Raw genomic sequence first — 23,300 nt, forward strand, 5'->3', positions numbered from 1 at the left:
GTAGTGATTGAGTCACACACATGAGACTCTTGCATTCCAAAAGGTCTTGTGATTTGTGGTATTGTTGATCACATACTACAACAGCTACTTAGTTGAATTAAAGAACACTAATTTGTGTTAAGGTAACAAGCTCAACCAAACACACCCCTCAAGGCACACACATGTTAGCCCACCATCGACTTAATGAATGGGAGATGCTTTTACATCTAATAAACAGGATACCTTAGAAGATATTTCATCCACTTTCCCATTAGTACTAGATTGATTGTAACATGTATATTTACTTCCATAGAAGTTCTATACAAATCAAACTGTTATCCGGCCGGCAAAGGAGTTAAAAGACGAAAATGTGAAAGGGATGGTTATTCGGAATCTATTTTAATTAAGTGGAATAGATTATAATTATGTAGTGAACGGACGGACCGGAATCGGTATGCCGATCCGGATCCGGACCGGTTCCGAATAGGTGCCGGTTGGCACCGTTTTGTAGGCAGCACCGGTGACCTATATAAAGGCCCGGTTACAATGTAAAACTTTAACGTAGAATTAATATAAACTTCTTGTTTTATCTTCACGTAATGGTTACCGTTCTGTATTAATTGTTATATCTTATGTGTGTATTAAGTGAATGCCTTATTGCTAAGTAGCCAATTAAGTCGAATTAATCGTTGTGTCTTAAGACATCTCGCCGTAACACCCCTTTGGTGAAGTGTCTTCCGGAGACACCCTGTGTTAGGCCATTGTCTGGCCCTAAGGATTAACACAAACTCCCCACCCCCTCATATAAAATGTGGATTACAGTTTACCATCTTTCAATTTGGAATGTTCTAACTTCTTGTCATGGTAAACTTCCCCCAAATATTTGCTAATGTACTATTGGTTTATAACTCTCTCTCTCTCTCTCTTTGCGGAACAAGGAAATCGCACATCGATACATGTTAGAGCCCATACCGTTAACTACCATTCGAACCATTGCTTCCATGCGACTTAGCTCACATGCATTGCATTGGGGCACAAGTGATGAGAGTGGTTGGCTATGCACGCTTTGCCCTAAACAAGTTCACGAGTCTGAGTATCACATTTTGATACAATGATCTGCATTTGATCATATTCAACCATGCTTTCCACATCTCTTCGACCGAGCCCAATCCTTGCATGAATTTCTCTCACAACCACAATGTGCACTCTCGATTGCAACATTCATTGGTAAAGTTCTTGAACATCGAGAATCACTACTCACTTTCACATGTATCACGTGAAATGTAATATTTTTGGTCTCATAGGTCATATTTGACCTCCAAAGACGATAATATAATCTATCTATTTGCCTATCTCTCTCTCTCTCTCACACACACACACACACACACACACACATAACCTTAACTTATTCATTGCCTATGTGTATTTGTTACTTTGTGGAACTATATTTACTAGTTCTTCACATTTTCAATGTTTACATTAACTGACTAAGAACGTCAACCATGTAACACTCGTCAAACTAGATGAATGTCAAGTAAATCAAGTTGTAGATGATATGTTGATTCTATGCTCGATTACTAACCATTGAGCTATAATGTGCATGAAACATTAGATTATGGTCAAGTAGGAGCAGGGTCGTGATCATTTTGCAATCATTCACGTAGAATTTGAACAACAAATTCAATGTACAATGACATTGGAAAAAAGAAATTATACCTTAGTTTTTATGGCAGTATCTTACGATGCATCATGAAGAAAGTGTCTTGCATTCCATCAACCAAACCATTTTTCCATATCTTGTATCCAACCGGAACACAAAATTGTACTTTTATGCATCATTTTTAGTTTTTTTGCTTGCTTCCCATGCAAGTCTAGGAAGTCGATGCGAGAAATTTTTTCGAACCTTAAGCATGTATTCAACAACCCTTTACATGGCCATGATCTCAATGAGAAGAGAGAAAGAGAGAGTACTACTAGACACATTTTTGTGTATGACTTCGACATCAGAATTGATGACCATAAAATGTTTGTATTTGGTGGTCATGTGCATCAAGATATAGTCACACCTCTGGTGAGCCGTAGTCTTCACTTTGCATGAGAAAGGATCTTCTAATCATGTGTGCATTTAATTAGTTACATCCGTCCACAGTTTTTCATGTGTATGCAAATACTCGTATGTATATATTCATAGAAATGGTTGACTCTTGTGAGTCCATATACAAATGTGTATAACTCTTATGTGGTTTGAAGAAGTGCCTTCTATGTGTTTATGTGTGGATATTTGTTTATATAAGCTCATATGAACACATTTGTGTGACTGTGTGCATGTGCGTGCCATATTTGAGTTTTCATGTTAATGTGTGTGTGCATGTATTTATGTGTGCAGTATATCTATGCATTGTGTTTATTTAGTGGGGATTGAGGGGGGAATTGGGATGAGTCCGAATGTGGAGCTTAGGTTTGGTTGAGGTTTGGAATAAATTCAAGCTCCTAGGATTCAAAAGGTCGTTAGACTCGAAGGCTCTTTAGAGTTGAAGGTTTTTCAAACTCGAAGGCTTCTTAGAGTCGACAAAAACATAGATTTGAAGGTTCTCAAAGTCAAGTGTGAGTTAGAGTCGAAGGCTCCTTAGACTTGAAGGCTTGTTAGAGTCAAACGAAGTTGCGCGTTGAACAGTAATTAACGGGTGAGATTAAGAACGTAACATGTGATTAGCTCATAGAACATGAGATTACTAATGGATTTTAAGATATTAAGTCTAGATTATCCACTTTATAGGTTGAAAACGTTGGATTATGAAAGAAATTCCCTTAAAGCTCTCTAATTCAAAAAAAATAGTGCTACTCTTTTAAGATGCAATCAACCTTCCACACATGGACAATTAACATTTTTTACAACTTATTTCATTGTTGATGAAGTGTAGTGATATTTTTCTCTCCATCACTGCTAGCAAGGTTCGAATGGTTGATATTGTTGTTATACTTACTAGTTAGGCCTTTCCATTCTGAGACGTGCTTTGTTCTTGATTATTATTTTATCCTCACTTTTCCTTGGGAAGCTTACTTTGACAATGATTATTGCCCTAACATAAAACCACCATTTGGACACTTTTCTCCCTTCGCCAACATGGCAATGGTGTCATATGGAAGTGTATTAGATCCTTGCATGCATGGGTGGAAGCATCGAGGTTTTGAACTATGACACAAATAAGATGTACAAAATTCAAGAAATAGAAATTGGACACAAGAAAGAAATGTTGAAGATTAGGGTGGGGAAAGTACATCAGCCACGACTTGGCATATGGTTGTTACCCTATTGGTATCCACATTGCTTCATAATCCATAAGTGCAAGGTTTGATGCTAGCACATTCTATTTACAAAATATAAAATGTTAATTATGCATTCACAAAGTGGTCTCTATAGACATGAAATTTAGAAAAGTATGAGATTTAGAGGTGGTTCACACCGAGTGCAATTGGTAACATGACAATGGCCTGACCATGATAAAGTACAACAATAATCATATTGTCACCCATATAAATCCTTTCGTGTCAAAAGACAACATTGTAAGTAATGCGAGTGGAATTAAGTAGCCCACAATTAAATATGCAAACTAAGTCATTGTCTATTCATAGATATATTTTGTTCATATTTGGGAAAGACTCAAGAATACCCCAAATGTTCTTAAGTTTTTGTTGTTTCCCTAAATAAATATCTTTAGTTAACCTCAAACATATAGAGAAAAGGGATTCATCCCCTCAAACATATATCCCTCAAACATATGCCTCAAACATATGTATATCCAAATGCTTGAGAGATGATTAACCAATTGAACTCGTGGCTATAACACAAGCATAGGGGTTTGTTCTTATGAATATATAGATTTTTAGAACCTTGCATTTGGTAATTGAGCCTAAGTGTTTGTATTCTTAACATTTGTCCATGGAACGAGAACGAAAAAAGCCACATATCTCTAGGTTTTTGTTGTTTTTACAAATGCCCCCGTCATAAATGTCACTCATTGTTTACTTTTAAAAAATGATAAGTGTCTGTAAATGCATCATGGTCATGGGATGAAAATATATAGTTTAATCATGGATGTGTCATGCATGGACTATGAATGGTCATGGGAAGTTAAATGCTTGCTTTTATAGGAACCTCTCGGGTTAAGTAAGAAGATTGCATACTACTTGCTTACCAAATGAATGCACCATTATTAATTATATTCAGGAAGGGTATTTTCCATATTTTCCCAATAAACAAAAGAACACGATCTTTGCAATTTCAACCATAGACGAAACATAAGGTGATATGTCACTATTGCAACCTAGTGGAATATATTCTTAGAGAGATCATCATTTATTAGAGGTTTGTGTTTTGTCATTCGATGGACCAATTTAATTGTCTATGGATTTTTTGATAAGTCAATTTCAGCTTCTCTTCTTCTTCATTTTTTATGCAAGAAGCGAACATTCTTCCAAGATTCCCTTTAACGAAGAGTCTTTGTTCGATGAAATTTTATCATTAAACTCGTGTCTCTCTTTGTAGGAACAAGAATGAATCATTACTTGACTTCAAAGACTAGCAAACCACTAGAACTCTTTGACAACAAATGACAAAAAGATCATAATTCAATAAAAGATTGACTTAGATTACATACTGTCATGTGCTCCCCTCTTGATCCCCCAACATGGTAACCTCTACTAGAGACAATAATGGTTCTTTGTTTCCAATGTATTTATTGCCACTCAAAGAAAAGAGGACGAGACATTGAATTAAGCATTGACTGAGTAGTGATAAGAAACTTAAAGTCCACTAGAATCACTATAGCGAGAGACAGATAAAGGGACACCAAAATGAATCCCAAGAGAATCACAATAAACCCTAAAGGAACATACATCTATACTTAACGAAGAATCCATACCCAATCCTTGAGATCCATGTCATGAGCATATATATAAGTATAAATTTACTAGTTAACATGCTCTAATGATGTAGGTATCTATATGCACACCTATTATGAGTGTCATAACAACCCAATAAATCAAAATGGGAAACATATGAATAGGATGCAAAATGAGGAATCTCACATTGTACCCCAACCATCCATGCACATTTGATGGAACATCTCTACTCTCATTGATTTGAAATGTATCCACACTCTCAATTGTTATTTTTTGTTCCAAAAAGCATTCTTCAATTGCAATTATGGTTAGACCAGTGGAGTTTCCTCCTTCCTACCCACCCACTCAAGTAGTATTGTAGTGAGAACAAAGCGCTAACATGTGATATGAATCACTAATCTCATTTTGTACAACTCTTCGTCTGGTTTTAGTTGATCAAATAACAATCTTGAACAAAAATCAAAGACTTAAACTCATGCGTGCTTAAGTTTGTAGTAAAGGCCCAAAAATGAGCTTAGCCCCCTTAAGTTGGAGCATGATGCTACATACTTCACTTGCTTGCTTGTGGACATATGTTCCAATTATGACAAATTGGGCAATGATAAGTACCATTGAAGTGATAGCAGATAAATGATAAGCATCAAGGTTTTGCAAATTGAAGCAAACTTTCAGTTTGAATAGATTACACTAACTATATAACCTTGGGTAGCAACATGCCCATGAGATTATAAGTATGGCACTGAAGTTTGTCATATAATCTATAGTATGTAAATTTGAATAGATTGCACAAGTGCTATCCATGAACTGATAAGTAGTGTGGCCTTGAAAGTTGATACCCCTTTTGAAGCATGCCTTTGTACATATCTTTTTGCAAATTGAATACACTGCAGTATATATCTTGATAAGTAGTGTTAAATTGCTAGTTATATCACTGAGTTTACTTTGTCAAGACAATTAGCATATAAGAGATCAATAAAGAGCAATGTATTTCCAGTACTTGGAACATCTATAGACAGGAAATGTGCCTCAGAGTTGCAGCTATATTTACACAACCCTTGAGGCTGATGATGATGATGATGATAATGCAAATATATACATATTGTGTATAATTAATTAACTGGAGCGATTTGTCGTTGTCTTTGTAACTCCAAATTTGCCTTTAATATCTTCATACCTGATTCAATCCTCAGCTTCATCTTATGATAATCATGCCGAGAAGTCTCGAGGATTTGCAACTCCTTGAGCTGTGATTTTCTCTTTTCTTCTATTTCATCAAGCTTTAACCTTGCATTCTTCAAGTAGAAATCATCGTCTTCGATCTTCTTTCGCTTCCTGGAAAGGATGTGTAAGAGATTGTTTGCATCGTTTCGAGCTTCTTCGGCGCGAGCTTGGAAAAGCTTCGATTCAGATTTCTTTGCTTTGACTGTGTCCATACAATGTAGATCTTCAATTTCTAATCGGCTAACATGAGATAATAATTCTTTCTTATTTTCCTCTTTCTCTCTGGAAAACACATGTTGGGCATCACTAGGCTTCCTTCCAGGGGAAGCCACTTCGGGAAGATGGTTTGTAGTATCGAGTGTGTAATCAGAGGCTTTACCAATCTGTTTTCCTGAGTTTGCAAGCTTATTTGTACAAGATTCCTCTAATTTGTTGTCATTACCCTCTGCAAAGAATACATGTATACAAACCACTTAGCATTCTCATCAATGCCCTAAGGAAAGGCAAAGAGAAAAACATCCAAATACCCTAAACTTGATGGGTATTTAGCAGAATACCCTCAAGTTCTCCAAAAATACGAGGTACCCTGTTGCCATGACAATTTGGTTGTACTACTCATGGGTATACTATTCATATATGGAAAGCTTAGGGGTAATTATGTGTTTTCCTCAACAAAAGAAAGAAAGAAACAGAGGCAATTGTCTCTTTTACATGAACAAAAGAGTGCTTTCTAATCTACATAAAACAAAAGAGAAAATGAGGATGAGCTCTTACCATTTCGGAAGAATCGAAGCATACTACCATGAACATGGGCAGTAGCATCATCATTGTGTTCAAGTATTTTCAGCATCTCCTCAGTTTTCCAGAAGAGTTGTTTCTCCCTCACATCCTCGCTCCCATGAAAGATCCTCCGGACGCAATCCAATTCTTTAACCAATGCTTCGGCATCCCAAGTGTGTGCAAACTCAACGAATACACCCTTAACAAACCCAAACAACTCCATAGAGTGACCACAAGCAGGGCATTTAAACAGTTTTTGAGAGGATATTCCTTCTTCTATTTCTCCTCCTCTTCCTCTAGCTCGAGGTGTAGCTGATGCAACCCTAATGTAAGACATTCTTAGGCTACAATCTGTATGGCACCAATGCATGCACATATCACATCCAACCCATCGCGAAGTATTGGTATCAGAATCGAACTTCGAGCATACCATACACATACATTCATGGCAAAACCCACCTCTCTCACAACAAATCTTGCATTCACATCCATCCACAGGTAAGGATAGTTGACACTCAACATTATGGCATCTCTTCTGTTGGAAAACCTCAATCAATGCCTTTATGCTCATTCTGTTTTTTGTGTTTTTATGGATAAATGCTTGCATACCAGTCTTGAGTGCAACAAGAATACAGAGTTGGGTCGGATGTGAGAGCAATAGCGTTTCTTCAGTAAGATCCTTCCTCTCTCTTATGATCCTCTGGAGGGTTAGAAACTCATTCCTCCATGCAAAGCTACACAAAATCTCCATGACGGAATCCTTTAGGCTCTCCGCGAAGCTATCTGGGAGTTCTTGAAGCTTTTGTGCCATCATTGTGACAGGCTCTGATGAGATTTCATGCAAAAGTCCAATCTTTTTGCAAGACATTTTACTACCTTCATCTACATATCTTTTCACAGGAATTGGATCAACAATGTCAAGAGATTGCTTACTCTTTACACTTTCTTGATCTTGAAACCTTACGACATTTTGTCCTAATTTGGCCTTCATTATCTTCTCCATATTCTTCTGAGTGAAGCTTGTAGAGCTTTTGCTAGGTTCACTAACTACGAAGGCTATTAACTCTTCTTCTTCACTTTGGAAGTCTTTGTGACTAGACCTATGAGAAAATGTCTGAGATAAAAGCTTACTTGCACTACCAAAAGAATTAGTCCGACAATCTTCATGCGAGGTGTACTGAAGAAGCGAGGAATTATTCTGATCATTCACCAAGGATGAGTGAGGAGGCATATCATAAGAGGATATGAATCCATCTGAAGGTATCTGAAAGAATCTTCTTGTGAAGTAATCTGTTTGGAGAGAATGATGTGTCTTCTCTGTTGAATGATAATGTCCTTGTTGCTGTTCTTCTTCTCCTCCTCCTTGTTCTTCTGTTGCTAATTTAATTGGAGATTGAGAGGAAAAACAAATTCCTGGGGGAGCAAGTGTGAGCTGAAGATACTCAGACTTACGACAATTTGTCGAAGGTTTTTCTGCTTTAATGTTGTCATCTTTCTCTGTCGCTTGACTGAAACTAGAAGATCTATTCTTTCTTGGAGTAAAATTCTTTTCATGTGAATGCAAACCCGTAGAAAGGGAGAGCATTAGCTCCTCTGAACCAGAATCATGGGGGATTTCTGTTTCAATCTTTAGTTGGTCCTTCTGGTCTCCATAGCTTCTGTCCACTCCCATTGCTATGCTGTTATCTATATCCATAGCATCCTCTTTACCTCCACGAATGCTTCTTTCATCTGCTTTCTCTGGTTCATACTCATTGCTATGTTGTGTCTGAGCATGGAGGCTGGAGTGGCCCTCAGCTATATGGTTAGGAAATTCCTTCCTAGAAACTCCTCTGTTAGGTTTCTCTGCTTGCTTGATCTCCATTTTCTCTTCTATTTGCATTCTAAAGTGCACATTATCATTCTCTAAGTTTCCTAGCTCTAAAATTTCTCCATCTCTATCTCCATCTCCCTCTGGCTCTAGTTCTCCTTCTTCCCTTTCGCTTGCTTCTTCTGAAACAGGCCATTTCTTTGGTTCTCTGTTTCCAGCTTGCTCTGAAGCATTGCTATCTGGATATCCTTTCTGATCCGTTTTATCCTTCACGGATCCTCCTTGCCCCATTGCAGAAACATTCATTTTTGATGATGCTTCTTCCATGGCAGAATCCTGGGTCTTTGCCAGTGTTACGTCCAGTGAAGAATTCGATGTTCCTTCCGGTGTAGTTTCCTTACTCTTTGCCATTGTTTCTTCCACTGCAGAATCTTTAATAGGTGATGATGTTTTTTCCATTGCAGAATCCTTACTCTGTGCCATTGCTCCTTCCACCATAAATTCTTTACTAGTTGATGATGTTTCTTCCATTGCAGAATCCTTGCTCTTTGCCATCGTTTCTTCTTCTCCTGAAAACCCATTGCTGATTGATGATGCTTCTTCCACTGAGGTTTCCTTACTCTTTTTTACCAGTGCTTCTTCCACTGATTCAGAATCCTTACTCTTTTCCATTACTTGATCCACTGAAGAATCACTACTCTTTGATGGTGGTGTTTCTTCCACTGGGGTTTCCTTGCTCTTTGATGGTGGTGTTTCTTCCACTGAGGATTCCTTGCTCTTTGCCATGATTTCTTCCATTGAAAAAACCTTGACCTTTAATGGCCTTTCCTCTGGTGCAGAATCCTTCGTTTGATGACCCTCACAGAATCGCTCTCACTTTCCATTTTCCTCAGCAGAGCTTCCTCCAGCTCAGCGCTGAAACCATCTAGTGACATATCTTGAGTTTTAGCATCTCTTCTCCTTTCTGATCTCGCTCTTCTGGTAACATGAAGGAAAGGAAGATTAAGGACCTCCATAGATTCTTTCTTACCACCTGTTATAACCTGTTCCTGGGGCTTCTTAATTGTAGAAGAAAAGCCTGGTTGTTTCGTGCGTTCTTTCTCCTTGCCCTGAACAATCGCTGAGAGAGATTTTGTAACGGAAGCAAGATTCCTGCAGGATATGGTTGTAGAAACTTCGCAGACTCTCCGTTTTTCCTTCTTGTTGGTATCCTGATCGACAACATTGACCTCTGACAGGGATCGTTCTAAATCTATTTTTCTTGAAGGAATTAATTTGTCTGATGCTTTAACCCTAGTAGAGCCTCTGTCTAGAGGAATCTTGCTATGCCGAATGTTAGGATCTATCACACTGCTGTACTTCTGACGATGAGATACCTCGTGACGATCTTCTGTGGAAAAGCTTCTTCGTGAAGGAGAAGACGAAGCATAAACAGATCTGTTCGGGTTCATGGGTGCAGAAGTTGTTGTTGTAGTAGGAGTAGTAGTAGGAGTAGATCTGACAAATGTACTCGAATTAATAGCAGATTTCGGACTGCAAACCCGAGTATTCCTCTGATCAGACTTGATATTCGCGTGATTTTGGTCAATAGACGATGTTCTTCGAGGGCTGATCAAAATACGATGATTTTCATGATTAGATCTGTTCATGACGGCGGTATTCTTCTGATCAGATTGATCCATGGTGGCATTTGTCTGACGTTGAACAACAACAGATGAGCTCCTCCGAGGACTGATCAAAATGCTAGGATTTGACTGACATTCAGATCTGTCGATGATGGATTTCGTCTGATCAGATCTGACGATGATGGCGTTTGTCTGATCGTGATCAATAATAGATGGTCGTCTGAGGGAGGAATCATGGCGAGAGTGCGGAGAAGTCTTAACAGATCCCTGTGTAGAACTATACGGTTTAAGTCTGCACTGATTAGCTGACGCATACTCGGCGGGTTTTTCTGAGACCTCATGGATTGAAATTGGTTTGATGAGCTGACGGTGGAGAAGGCGATGGTGGTGGTGGTGGTGATGAGGATGAGGATGATGGCGAGCACCTGTGTTAATCCAGCGATGGCTAGGCATATCTTTACGGTTAGTATAGGTCTTCGAAGGAGCAACAGAAAGATTCAGTCGTAGAGGTAGGAGAAGAAGAAGAAGAAGAAGAAGAAGAAGAAGAAGCCTCCATAGCTTGCGAGATGAATGGAATCCTTGTCTTCATGGAGCAGAAGCAGAAGTAGAAGAGGAGGAAGAGGAAATCGTCAGGCATGGCGGTGGTGGTGGAGGCATGATGGGATCGGGATCAGAATCTGGATCAGAATCAGAATCAGAATCCGAGGGAAGGGGAGGGAGAAGGAGAAGGAGAAGGAGACGCCATATCCATGGCTGCAGAGGAGGCAGCTGGTGCTATGTGATCATCTTCTTGGTTTGAAAAGGAGTGATCTTCTTGGTTTGAATGAGTTGGCGATGGAGGCGGAGAGACGGAGGAGGCATGGCATGAATGGGTGAGGAGGGTCAACGCCATCGCCGCTCACTGCAGAGACAGAGACAGACACAGACACAGACAGAGAGATGAAGAGAGAGACAGAGACAGAGACAGATGAAGAGAGATGATGAAGAGAGATGATGAAGAGAGAGAGAGAGACACACACACACACACAGAGACAGATGAAGAGAGACAGAGACACAGACAGAGACAGACAGAGAGATGAAGAGAGACAGACACACAGACGAAGAGAGAGAGAGAAACAGAGACACGGAGAGAGGGAGAGAGAGAGAGAGAGAGAATCAGAGACAGATTGAAGAGATAGAAAGAGAGACAGAGACAGAGACAGATTGAAGAGATAGAAAGAGAGAGAAGGGAAGAGAGAGAGAGAGAGATTGAAGAGATAGAAAGAGAGAGAAGGGAAGAGAGAGAGAGAGAGAGAAAAAGATATATTAACGTCTTTCTAAGGCCAAAAATTGGCCCATGAGACAATTGGTTTACAACAAAATAAAATAAATAGATTGTTTTTTTGGAAAAAAATAAATAGTTATAAATAGTTATAAAATTGGCCCATGAGACAATTGGTTTACAACAAAATAAATAAATAGATTGTTTTTTTGGAAAAAAATAAATATAAATAAATAGTTATAAAATTGGCCCATGAGACAATTGGTTTACAACAAAATAAATAAATAGATTGTTTTTTTGGAAAAAAATAAATATAAATAAATAGTTATAAAATTGGCCCATGAGACAATTGGTTTACAACAAAATAAATAAATAGATTGTTTTTTGGAAAAAAATAAATATAAATAAATAGCTATAACTAATGGAAGGAATTTATTTTTTTTGGGAAAATAAATAAATAAATAGGTATTTACTCAATCATCAAAAAACAAAAATAAAAATAAAAATAAAGAGAGAGAAGTAGAGACAGATACGAGAGAGAAGTAGAGAGAGAGAGAGAGAGACCGGAAGGGGGTCAACGAGGCCCTAGCAGGTAAAAGTTAAGAGGGGCTTCACATGAGATATGTATGTATGTATGTATGTATGTATGTATGTATGTATGTATGTATGTATGTATGTATGTATATATGTATGTATGTATGTATGTATGTTACTATGTATGGCCTTTCCAAGCCGTTCTATCTTTCGATCGAGGTTAGAGTATACGTTTTGCTCATCTCCAATTTAGGTCAACTAACGGGCACAAGTGTATGTTACTTTGTATGCAAAGCCTAAATTTGATGGGTTAGTATTAAAGTTTTTTGACGGGCATTTTTTAAAGATGTATGTCATATGACATCATGTATGTATGTATGTATGTATGTAAGAGGGGCCTAATATTCTGAACTTCGAAAGTAAGCGAGAGGTCAAAGGGTTTCGATGTGGATGTGGCCCATGGTCCCAATGGAAAAGATATTGTAAGTTGTAACCATATCTGCTAGCTCACGTTCCCTTTATATTCTTAATTGTTTCTACTCCATGTCGAGTTGCTTTGATGCCCGACATCCGATGGGTGTTTGCTTGTTCTTTGCGTTTCCGCTTCCTCGAGAAAGAGGCCGAGTGGTGTACGTGTGTCCACATTCATTGTCTCCCCTTGTTCTTGAAAATTTGTACAGTTACATGCTGGTGAATATTAAAATGATTATGGTTAACATTTTGTAGTTTTTCCTCCCTATGTTGTTTTGGCTCTAAGATATATACCTACCTAGTCTCTTTTATATCCGGGGTATTTAATAGTTTGGAGATAGTGGGAGAGGGTTCTAGTATGTCTTGGTATTTCGCCCTTATCTCGACATAAGTTGGACACTTGCATGTAAAGTGATACTCATCCTCTATCTCTCGGAGACATAACCTACATAGCCTTTCCTCTCTAGGGACTCCATTAGTACGACCATTTTCAATCTCAAGTTGGTGAGATGATATCCTAAGTTGTCCAATGGCCACCCTTAGTGCATTTGTCAAGAATGTATCTAGATATTTTGGTCGTGTAATAAAACCTAGCTCAGAGAATTGCGTGAAGTGTTCCTTATAGTACAACATTTTAGATGGGAGTGGCTCTCATGGGGTGATCCATTTGTATTGTGTATAAAAAAAATTATATTTCCTGGCGTATTACTTTATTATGGTCGTCGGTCCTTGTGAGATATTAAAGTTTGCCCAATCCCATGGTTGTAACTTGTACTTAAGGGGAGGTAGGTTATTAATGTTTATGCCATTGGCAAGTAACTAATGCACTACAATGTTATACCAAGAGTTACTATCTCCAGACTTAGATAGAAAAAGAGAGACATAGAGAGGAGATAGAGAGAGAAGTAGACAGCATAGTATGAAGCATACGCACCATTCGTGCATTCGCATTCTCGAAAATTCTTATCATTCGAGTATGAAAACACCCTCGAAGTATGGTAAATACCATACTTTTGCACTCATTATTTATTATAAGGTAAGATAGTTAAGGTAAAAAGTGTAAAAAAAACACAAGAATGTTTCAACAACATACGTACGAAAACGAATGTGTATATTACGTACTATGGTAGAGAGAGAGAAGGGGAGAGACTGAGACTGAGAGAGAGAGACCGGAAGGGGGTCAACGAGGCCCTAGCAGGTAAAGTTAAGAGGGGCGTCACATGAGATATGTATGTATGTATGTATCAATATGTATCAATATGTAAAAGTGAAGAAGCCCATTAAGAATAAACTGTGAAGAAAGTGAGCCCCTTCATGTTTATGTACATACTTTCCTTTTAAGGTACTTTTTTTTACCCTAAAGGCTCTTTCGTGCCAACCTAGACATACTTCTCTTTCCCATTAGTTTTATAATCCTTATTAGGTACTTACTTACTACTTCCTATCTTGGATGCCTATATGCTTAATCAAACCTTTGTACCGACATCATTCGAAAGACACGAGGAGTGGGAACATAATTGCTAGGCACCGAGACAAAAAGGATACAACTTCCAAAACTACTTGAAAACGTTGGTACATATCGTGGAAAGCCACGCCATTTAGAGAAGGATTGATAAGAAAAAAAACAAGGAGTGCTACCATCGGTTGGGAGAGCAAGAAATTATGGTCCATGAACAATCCCGATGACGAATCGTTTATGATGGGCCATAAAGCATAGCTAGCTCCATGAGAACAAGTACAGGTGTGGACAGGTGCATGGTTAGTGGTTTATTGATGGATGATAGGCAAGAATCCATTGATAATAATGATAGGCAAAACACATGGTTATCCCAACATTCTAAACATGGGTTTGATGACACCACTTGCCCAATCCGCCACGTTGGAGGTGTGTCGTTTAACAAGGACAACGATGACATGAAATGCACCAAGAATGTCCTACATGTTCATAAAATCACCAAAAATATAATGATTTAAACATATGCTTGAGCAAGGGAGTAAACTATGCTTCAACAATTACGATTCTTTCATAGAATACCTCAAGGACAAAGGCGAATTTTTGACCTATGAAAAAGGAGAAGGTTAAATCCTCATCTTTGATAACAACAATGTAAAGTCCACATTGGATGCAAAGAAGCGAAAGGTCACATCGAGCATCAAAATATGGGGCGAGTGGATCAACCTAAAAAAGTTGTAGACTATGTAGTCAAGAGAAGACATCAACAAACCCAAGTTATATGTAAATGTAACAAATCCTTGTAACGTTGACGTTATCCCCAATGCTCAAAAATCCCTACCTAGCAACCATGGAAATAGATATTGGCTTCTATTTACAATGATAGTATGTATCTCGAGACTTGGGATCATAGCATTAGAGGTGAGATTTCTAGCAAATACTTAACATTCCCTCAACCTAATGGGTTGAGTAATTATGGAGGTGCTACAAGGGGTGTGCAGGAAGATGAGTGCTTCTCGAGGTTGAGGATGAAGTGAGAAATAGTGGGTGGTGGAGGGGTGCGAGGTCAAAGTGAGGTGGAGTAGATGTATGAAGTGAAGTAAGATGTAGGATGTGACCTTTGGAGAGTTTGACAAACATTGTTGTGAAATGCGTGCACATGAACTTGGCCCCTACTTGTGGGTGGTGATGGAAGAGTGAAAAGATTCTTCGAAAGGGTTATTTTTGCCGAGTCAAGTTTTGAACTCGTGACTTCTCGATAGATTAAATCATTTCTACCCATAGACCACAATATATTCTCAACATTAAACTTCGATTTATGCAGTCCTCCACATAAACATATACTCAATTGGAAACAAACACTAATTAGACGTGTAGTTTAACAAATCAACAATCGACAAAGCTTCATGTTCTCCTTGGTAAGTGATGCCATCTCTTGCAACAACAAAACCTACCCAATTATATTTCTATAGACCACAATATATTCTCAACATTAAACTTCGATTTATGTAGTCCCTCCACGTAAACATATACTCAATTGGAAACAAACACTAATTAGACGTGTAGTTTAACAAATCAACAATCGGCAAAGCTTCATGTTCTCCTTGGTAAGTGATGCCATCTCTTGCAAGAACAAAACCTACCCAATTATATTTCTATCTAACTACAAGGCGGAACCTAGGAGCACAATGATTGACTCTTGTTACGTTGTGTTGCTGAAGAGAATTCTCAAAGACTTTAGCATCTCTTCTGACAATATTGGTATGAATTTAGAGAAGTTGATTGACACTCGGATCTCGGAGAAGTTGGTGAAAGACTTGGAGTTATTGCAAATCACTACAAATAGGCTAGAAGGAGATAAAATCTAGTGCACATAACTCATTTTTTATCAACAAAAGACACCGATGGGCCAAGATTGAGAAGACGTAGTCAAAGCGGCAATCGACTTCGATAGAAGGGTTATGAAAGATTTGGAGGAGTTGTGAATCGACAACTTTAAGGTTAGATGAAGAACAAATGTGGTCCACACACTAGTCGAGGCTAGACAACAACAGATTGTCTACACCCCCGGTTTTTTTCACAATCGATGGATGTATGTCACATTAACATGGATCTCTCTGATTGACTACCCATCATTCCAGTCGGGATTAGTGTCAAAGAAGTTTTTCGAAAAGTAGCTGGACCGTGCTCTTTGAAAGACTTGCATACAAGAAGATGTATTCACATTTCATGACCGAATGGTTTTATTGTGTGAGCATTATTAACATGGGATTCTATATGTAAGCAAGCGCATTTAGTTAAAGCCATGAGTTACTAACAAGAGGATCATTTGACAACATGTTTGTTTTATGATAGACGATTTGTTTGAGAAATCAAGAGAGGTTGAGGTTTCCGATTGGGCACTCTGGCCACCGGACATCATGGAATGTCCGCCTCCTCCACATTGATCTCTCTTTGCCTCCCCTCCCCCAAAATAAATAAATAAATAAATAAATAAATAAATAAATCAAAAAGCAAAATTTGCTTTTGAGCTTTTGAGAATTTGAAAAACCTCAGAAGACTCAACAAAGTCATCTCTGTGTATGTACATATTAGTAACTGCTCTTTGAAGAAGAAGAAGAAGAAGAAGAAGAAGATGATGATGATGATGATGATGCAGAGCAGAGATCAGTTTCTTGAAGCTCTTCAGATAGCAAAGCAAACCGTACCTACAGACAAAAGAGAGAGGATAGACATTCTATACCATCTCTTGCAATGGTGCATCTTTGCTAAAGACCCACAATCAGGAGAAGATGTTCACTCTCTCATAAGAAGGTATGGCCTTGTATCCGATTCTTTTCTTGGTAGTCATTCTATCAGAATGTTTGCTTTATTAGGAAACCTCGAAGAAGCCAAATTTGCATTTAGGAGACTATACAGGCCGAGTATCCATGCTTGGAGTGCTATCATCTCTGCTCACACTATGCTCGGCTACAGCTGTGAAGCTTTACATATTTATAATGACATGAAAAATGTGAAGCGAATAAGACCCGATGGACACATATTTGTTGCAAGCTTAAAAGCATGTGCAAATATATGTGATCTGTACCATGGTATGTGCATACACGGTGATATAGTTGAATATGGGATGAAATCTAATGCCTATGTTCAAAGTGGTCTTATTGATATGTATATCAAATGTGGATGCTTGATGGATGCACATTTAGTATTTGATAGGATCATGATGCCAAATGTGTTCATATGGAGCATTATGATAAATGGATTTGCTCAACATGAACAATTCAAACATGTGATTGACCTCTTTGTTGACATGCAAGTTAAGAGAGTAAGCCTAAACCCAATCACATATGTTTGTGTTCTGAAAGCATGTTCCTCGAATAGATCTTTATCAAATGGTATGTTTGTTCATCATCTCCTTATCATAGAAAGTTTTCAATCAAACGCATTTGTAGGAAGTTGCCTTGTTGATATGTATGCTAAATGTGGACTACTTCATGATGCACATAAGGTTTTTGAGGATTTGTATAAGCAAGATGTGACTGAATGGAATGCAATGATTGCAGGAGATACTCACCATTCCCAAATAGATAAAGCATTGCAATTTTATACTCAAATGCAACAAGAAGGTGTGGAGCCGAATCAAATCACGCTTTCTTGTATTCTCAAAGCATGTGCTGATGCCAGATCTCTGCATCAAGGTAAGTGCCTTCACACACTAGTGATGGCTAAAGGACTTGAAACAGATTCATTTGTGAACAATATACTCATTAATCTTTATTCTAGGTGTGGAAATCTCGAGTATGTTGGGAAAGTTTTTAAGAAATCGCACACGAAGAATGTCGTGACATGGACTGCTATGATTGCTTGCTATGCTGAACATGAACAACAATGCATGGCTTTCCATTGCTTTGAGAAAATGAAACAAGAAGGTATAATGCCAAACAACGCCTCATTTGCGTCTGTTCTAAAAGCATGTTCAGACATTGCAAACTTAAGTTTAATACATGCTTACATAATTGAACATGGATGTGATTCTGATGCAACCGTCGCGAGGAATCTGATCGATATGTACATATTCACGAAACGTTTTGATGATGCACATAAAGTGTTCAATGACCTAAAAGAACAAGATATAAGTATTTGGAATTCACTAATTTGTGGATATGCCAAACATGGCCGATTGGAAAACTCTGTGCAACTTTTCAACAAGATGCAAGAAGAGAGATTTAGGCCTGATAACATGACATGGAATGTAATAATATCTGGATATACTCGACATGGTCGTAGTTCTGAAGCTCTCCACCTATTTCAGCAAATGCTTTGGAAAGACATAGAGCCAGACACAATAACATTTGGTTGGGTCTTAACAGTTTGCTCAATGATTATATCAATACAGATGGGAAATATACTTTATGGAATGATAGTCGAAAGCTTTTTGGAGAATGACCTACATGTTAGAGAAGCACTTCTTATCATGTATATGACCTGTTGCAATATTGAAGACGCACAGAAAATCTTCAATGGGCTAGAGTTTCGATCGACGAGAATCTGGAATGCAATGATGACTGGACATGAACTGATTGGGCATGATAATGATATATTCAAATGTGTTTATGAAACAATACAAGATGTAGATGTTGAAGCTAAAGAACTTGGTTTATGGATTAAGAGTCCGGAGTTTAATGACCATCCTTGCAATATTGATGTAGTTGAACTATATTGTAAGATGATGCAAGAGGACGTGGAGCCAGACAAATTCACATTCATCTGTGTTCTTGGAGAATGCTCCAAAATTTTAGCACTAAACCAAGGCAAGATAATATATGCTGATATTTTGGAATGTTGTCTGGATCAGGATACCTTAATTTGTAACTTGGTTATTGAATTTTTCATAAGATGTGGTAGTTTGAAGGATTCATATAGTGTATTTGAGAAGTTGCAAAAGAGAAGTGTAGTTACTTATAATACTATGATTGCAGCATGTGCACAATCTGGTGATCTAGAACTCGCTAGGGATTATTTTCATGCAATGAAACAAGATGGGGTGATCGCAGACAGTGTGACATTTCTATGTCTTTTATCAACATTTAGTCATTTTGGTAAGAGGAAAGAAGCCCTTTACTATTTCAATTCAATGATGGATGACTATGGGATTTTTCCAGCATTTGTTCACTACACCTGCATTGCAGATCTTTTAGGTCGTATAGGTCTTTTAAAAGAGAGCGAGGACTTACTTCAAACTATGCCATTCCTATCCACTATTGTTGGATGGACATCTCTATTGAGTCATTGTAGAATACATGGATGTTTAGATATAGCTACACAATGCATGAGTTCGTCTTCTAAGAAGGAATGCAGATATGCTGAATATGGAGTTACATCTGGAAGTGACTAAAATGCAATGGATCTTTTCAACTACACGGTAGTTTCTGATACTGGCCAAAGTCCTGCATCATAGTCTCCATAAATAGAACAAGATTGACAGGTAATTATGATGCATGAGGTATATTAATCACAAGATATTCCATTTTATTGATGGTGTGCATGTGGTTGTTTCCTATTGCTTCTAGCATAAGAACAAGTTTCTTTGAGAAGCATTTGATGAATGACATGCCAATGCCAGACCATGTCTGAGGTGATTTGTGTAATATGCAACTTGAGGTATTCCTCTTTCCTCTTTGTGCATGTGTGTAGATACTTTGAGCTTCCCATTTGTCTTGACATTTTGTATGTTTCTATTGCAGGTTTGCATTTCTCTGCTGTTGTCCACTTAGATAGACGAGAACATGAGTCTTGCACACTGTTGAACGTGCTCAGCAACCATCGATGGAAAAAAATCCTATATTTGATGATGAGTCAAGATCATGAATGTTGGGATAGTAACTCTTAGTTTTTGGATGATGAGCTGAAACCATGAAGGTAAGGATATCAGTGCATGCAACATTATAAGAACATGTAGTTCTACGGAATAAAGATAATAAGGATTGATTGTTAATAACACAGTAGAGTGAACTCAGATACTTGGAATTTTAATTGCACTATTGAAGAAAATACAATTGATAATTGATATTGCTGTACACCACTCACGTGCTGTCTAAGAATAACTTATGTGGTGATCAGGGTTGATTGGAAGCTGAACCATCCACTAATTCAGAAAGTCCACCTATTGCTATTAGGAACGCGACAAGAGAAATGTACTAAAAAGCCATTATATTCTCTTTGTAAAGATGTTTCATTCAGAAATTTTTCTCCAGCCCATATATGCTTTCTTACAAGATTAAATAGTATTACCATTCCCTAAAATGCTTTCGTACAAGGCTAAATAGTATTAGCACTCACCAAATTTTGCCTGAGGCCTTATCTAATGATAATTGGAAACAAACTATGAATGTTGAGATACAGGCTTTTGGTGAAGAACAAGAGATGGGAACTTGCAAGCTTACCAAAGGAAAAGAAAGCAGTTGGTTGCAAATGGGTGTTAACTGTAAAATATAAAGAAGATGGATTGTGTGAGAGATATAAGGCAAGACTAGTGGCAAAGGGGTATGTACAAACGTACGGCTCGACAGGTTAGTTTCTTAGCAAAAACACCCATGTCATGCTAGTACAATCATCAATAAAGGAAATGAACCAACATACTCCAGAAATATTAGGAATGGTAGATGGGCCCCATACATCTCCAACTATTTCTAATAGGAAGATTTCTCCTCATATGCTTTCCAAATTCACAAATTTCACATTGAAATATATGTAGTAAGGATGATTGATGGGTTATGGAATCAGTCTCTCCTGAGTCTACAAGCCAAGCATTTCTATTATCTGAGACATTTAATCGAATGGAAATGGGAAACTCACTTGAATGTATCAATGCTCTTGTATATGTAGGCTTCTATTTGTTTTTTCTGTGGTGTTTCTTGTTTTTGTTGTGGTTGTTCTTCTTTTTTCTGTGTATATCAGATTGATTGGCTTTTTGCTTATTTCCCAAATCTGAACTGGATGGCGGTGGTTTGCCATTAAGCTTCCAATATTTTTCCCAAAATTCTGGTGTCTTTTTGCAATAGTTGCAAAATAAGTTCTTATTTTGATGACTTTGCGTATTATTCCTCCTATATTTGCATATCATGGTCACATCTTTGCACACTCCTCAAATGGAAAAGTAAACAAAGGCACAAACTTGGGAAGGAGAAAACATGATTGGCATGAATAAAGATATGACATTTGGGGTTGAAGAATAGCTGGGTAAACGAATATAGGGATGTTAACAGTTAAGACTTCTTTCTATAAAAGACCAGAGGCTTTCTGGTACTGTGAGTTGATATTCTGCTCAGAATGATGCAAAATCAAAGCATTAAAATTTGACTTAAAACTGAATATCTTTATATTATCTTGTTATCCACCTCGTTGCAACGTGGCATACACATGATCAGAATCAAAATTCTGCTTGGGAAAGGAAAGGTGGCATACACACAATTGCCCAGATACTAGGTTGTAATGTTGACAAGACCTTGGTTTCCCTACTGAAAGCTGCTTGTGCTCAACTCTCTTGTGGATATGCAGCCCATGGTGCCCTTGAAAGAATCATGAACTAAATTGTGGTTGTTCGATACACTAATAATGCCGAATCTCCTCTGAAGTAGAAAATTGGGGGCAGGGGGAGCTTTCATAGGGCACACAACTGGACAGATTTGGAGTTCAATTTGGTCTCAATGATTGCCTTCATGGTACGGAGCAAAGCATTGGTGCCCCATGATATAATCTAGGCCGAGACATTCATTGAATCAATACTGATATCCAATGGATGTGAGAGCCTCATCAAAACAGTTGGCTGAACATGGAGATAATCATTATTAGTAGCTGAAATGCAAGAATGGTTCCAGTCACATGGCATAAATATAAATGCACTAACCCTATTCTAATATATAGTTCGGATTGGCCACCCTGAATATGACCAAAGTGGAAAAGAATTGAGTGATCTGAATTGATTCATTAAATTGGATAATGAAATAGAATAGGTCATCTCCACAACATCTCTTGGTAGGAAAATGGCCAACTATCAGTCACTATTTCTACACAAATCAAAGGATAGATTTATGATCAGTGCTTATATGAATAGACATCTATTCCATGTCCTTTGTGTGTGATGGGACAACTTAGAACCTCTCCATATCAGTTAGCAATTGAGATAGGTACATATGCACACAAATCTATGCAAGAACAGATCTGCCAATTGTGCCATTGGGGGTTGGAATTGGAGGAACACTATGTTTGCCGTTGTCTGGTAGATGGATACACCGTTGCCTCATTAGACAAGGCTTTTGCCCATCATGCAACGTAATGGAATACAAAGACCAAAGGTGCTTGGGACTATTCTTTCTAGAATTCAAGAGACACAGAGGGAAGTTGTCAAGGACAACAATACAACCACAATAGCTCATCAACAAAGAACCATTGTAACGTTTCTTTAGCTCCATCACAGAGGGAAGTTGTCAAGGACAACAATACAACCACAATAGCTCATCAACAAAGAACCATTGTAACGTTTCTTTAGCTCCATCATCCCTCATGGTATAGTTCAATCAAGGGCCACACAAATGGGGTCTCAACTAGACACTCGAAAGAGGTTTACAATAAATCGAGAAAAAGAAAATTGTCATTGAAAAGAAAAATAATGCAAGTAGGCCATGGTCATGTAGACCATGGCTTCATCACCCTTGTCATCGACAAGTAAAGGCCGTTATCACCCAGTATCAAAGGTGCTTCCTTCAACTCAGAGACCTCTCCATCTTGAATTAACCCATGTTCGAAATCCTTTGAAGAAGTTTCAGTTTTCGAAGTTCAGAATATTAAGTTCTTAGTGAATGAGATCCTTTGTTACATTTCTTGTTTTGCTTTATTGTTCTTAAAGATGAGACACATATTTTAAGATGTAATCTCTCATTAGGTCTTATAGGTCATTCTGGCCTCTCAAAAGGCATTAATATATCCTTCTTTTTTCTACATAGAAAGATATTTTTTCTTTCGTTACTTGCATTGATGAGTTAAACATACACAATTATAATCTTTTCAGATCTCATTAGCCCTTTATAGACGTTAATAGTTCATACTTTCTTTGTTTTTGCATTCTTTGATATGTTTCCCAACATCTTGGAAAGGTGTTTGTATAAAGATGCATTCACTTATCTACTACTCATTTTGGAGACCTCTATATCTTGTATATCAGTTCATGTTGGAGATCTTTTGAAGGCAGAAATTTTAGTCTATTTA

The 23,300-nt window shown here is 37.9% G+C and overlaps 1 protein-coding gene and 1 pseudogene across 2 annotated transcripts; one reads left to right on the forward strand and one right to left on the reverse strand.

Moving 5' to 3' along the window:
* Positions 1 to 5,675: 5,675 nt before the first annotated feature.
* Positions 5,676 to 10,934, reverse strand: LOC147848301 (uncharacterized; annotated as a pseudogene). Its single transcript, XR_015532007.1, has 2 exons — positions 6,877 to 10,934; positions 5,676 to 6,547 (listed from the first exon to the last, which is right to left on the reverse strand). The product of XR_015532007.1 is annotated as an uncharacterized LOC147848301 (transcript).
* Positions 10,935 to 16,650: 5,716 nt separating this feature from the next.
* Positions 16,651 to 20,038, forward strand: LOC147848302 (pentatricopeptide repeat-containing protein At4g18520, chloroplastic-like). Its single transcript, XM_087338512.1, has 2 exons — positions 16,651 to 17,965; positions 19,781 to 20,038. Exons 1-2 carry the CDS (start codon positions 16,672 to 16,674, stop codon positions 19,924 to 19,926), a joined length of 1,440 nt encoding a protein of 479 aa, XP_087194638.1. The 5' UTR covers positions 16,651 to 16,671; the 3' UTR covers positions 19,927 to 20,038.
* The last annotated feature ends 3,262 nt before the right edge of the window (positions 20,039 to 23,300 follow it).

Source organism: Azolla caroliniana, unplaced genomic scaffold (assembly GCF_043228905.1).
Source record: "Azolla caroliniana isolate FFs.n. ecotype wild unplaced genomic scaffold, voAzoCaro1.0.p SCAF_408, whole genome shotgun sequence".
NCBI classification, from domain to species: Eukaryota; Viridiplantae; Streptophyta; class Polypodiopsida; order Salviniales; family Salviniaceae; genus Azolla; species Azolla caroliniana.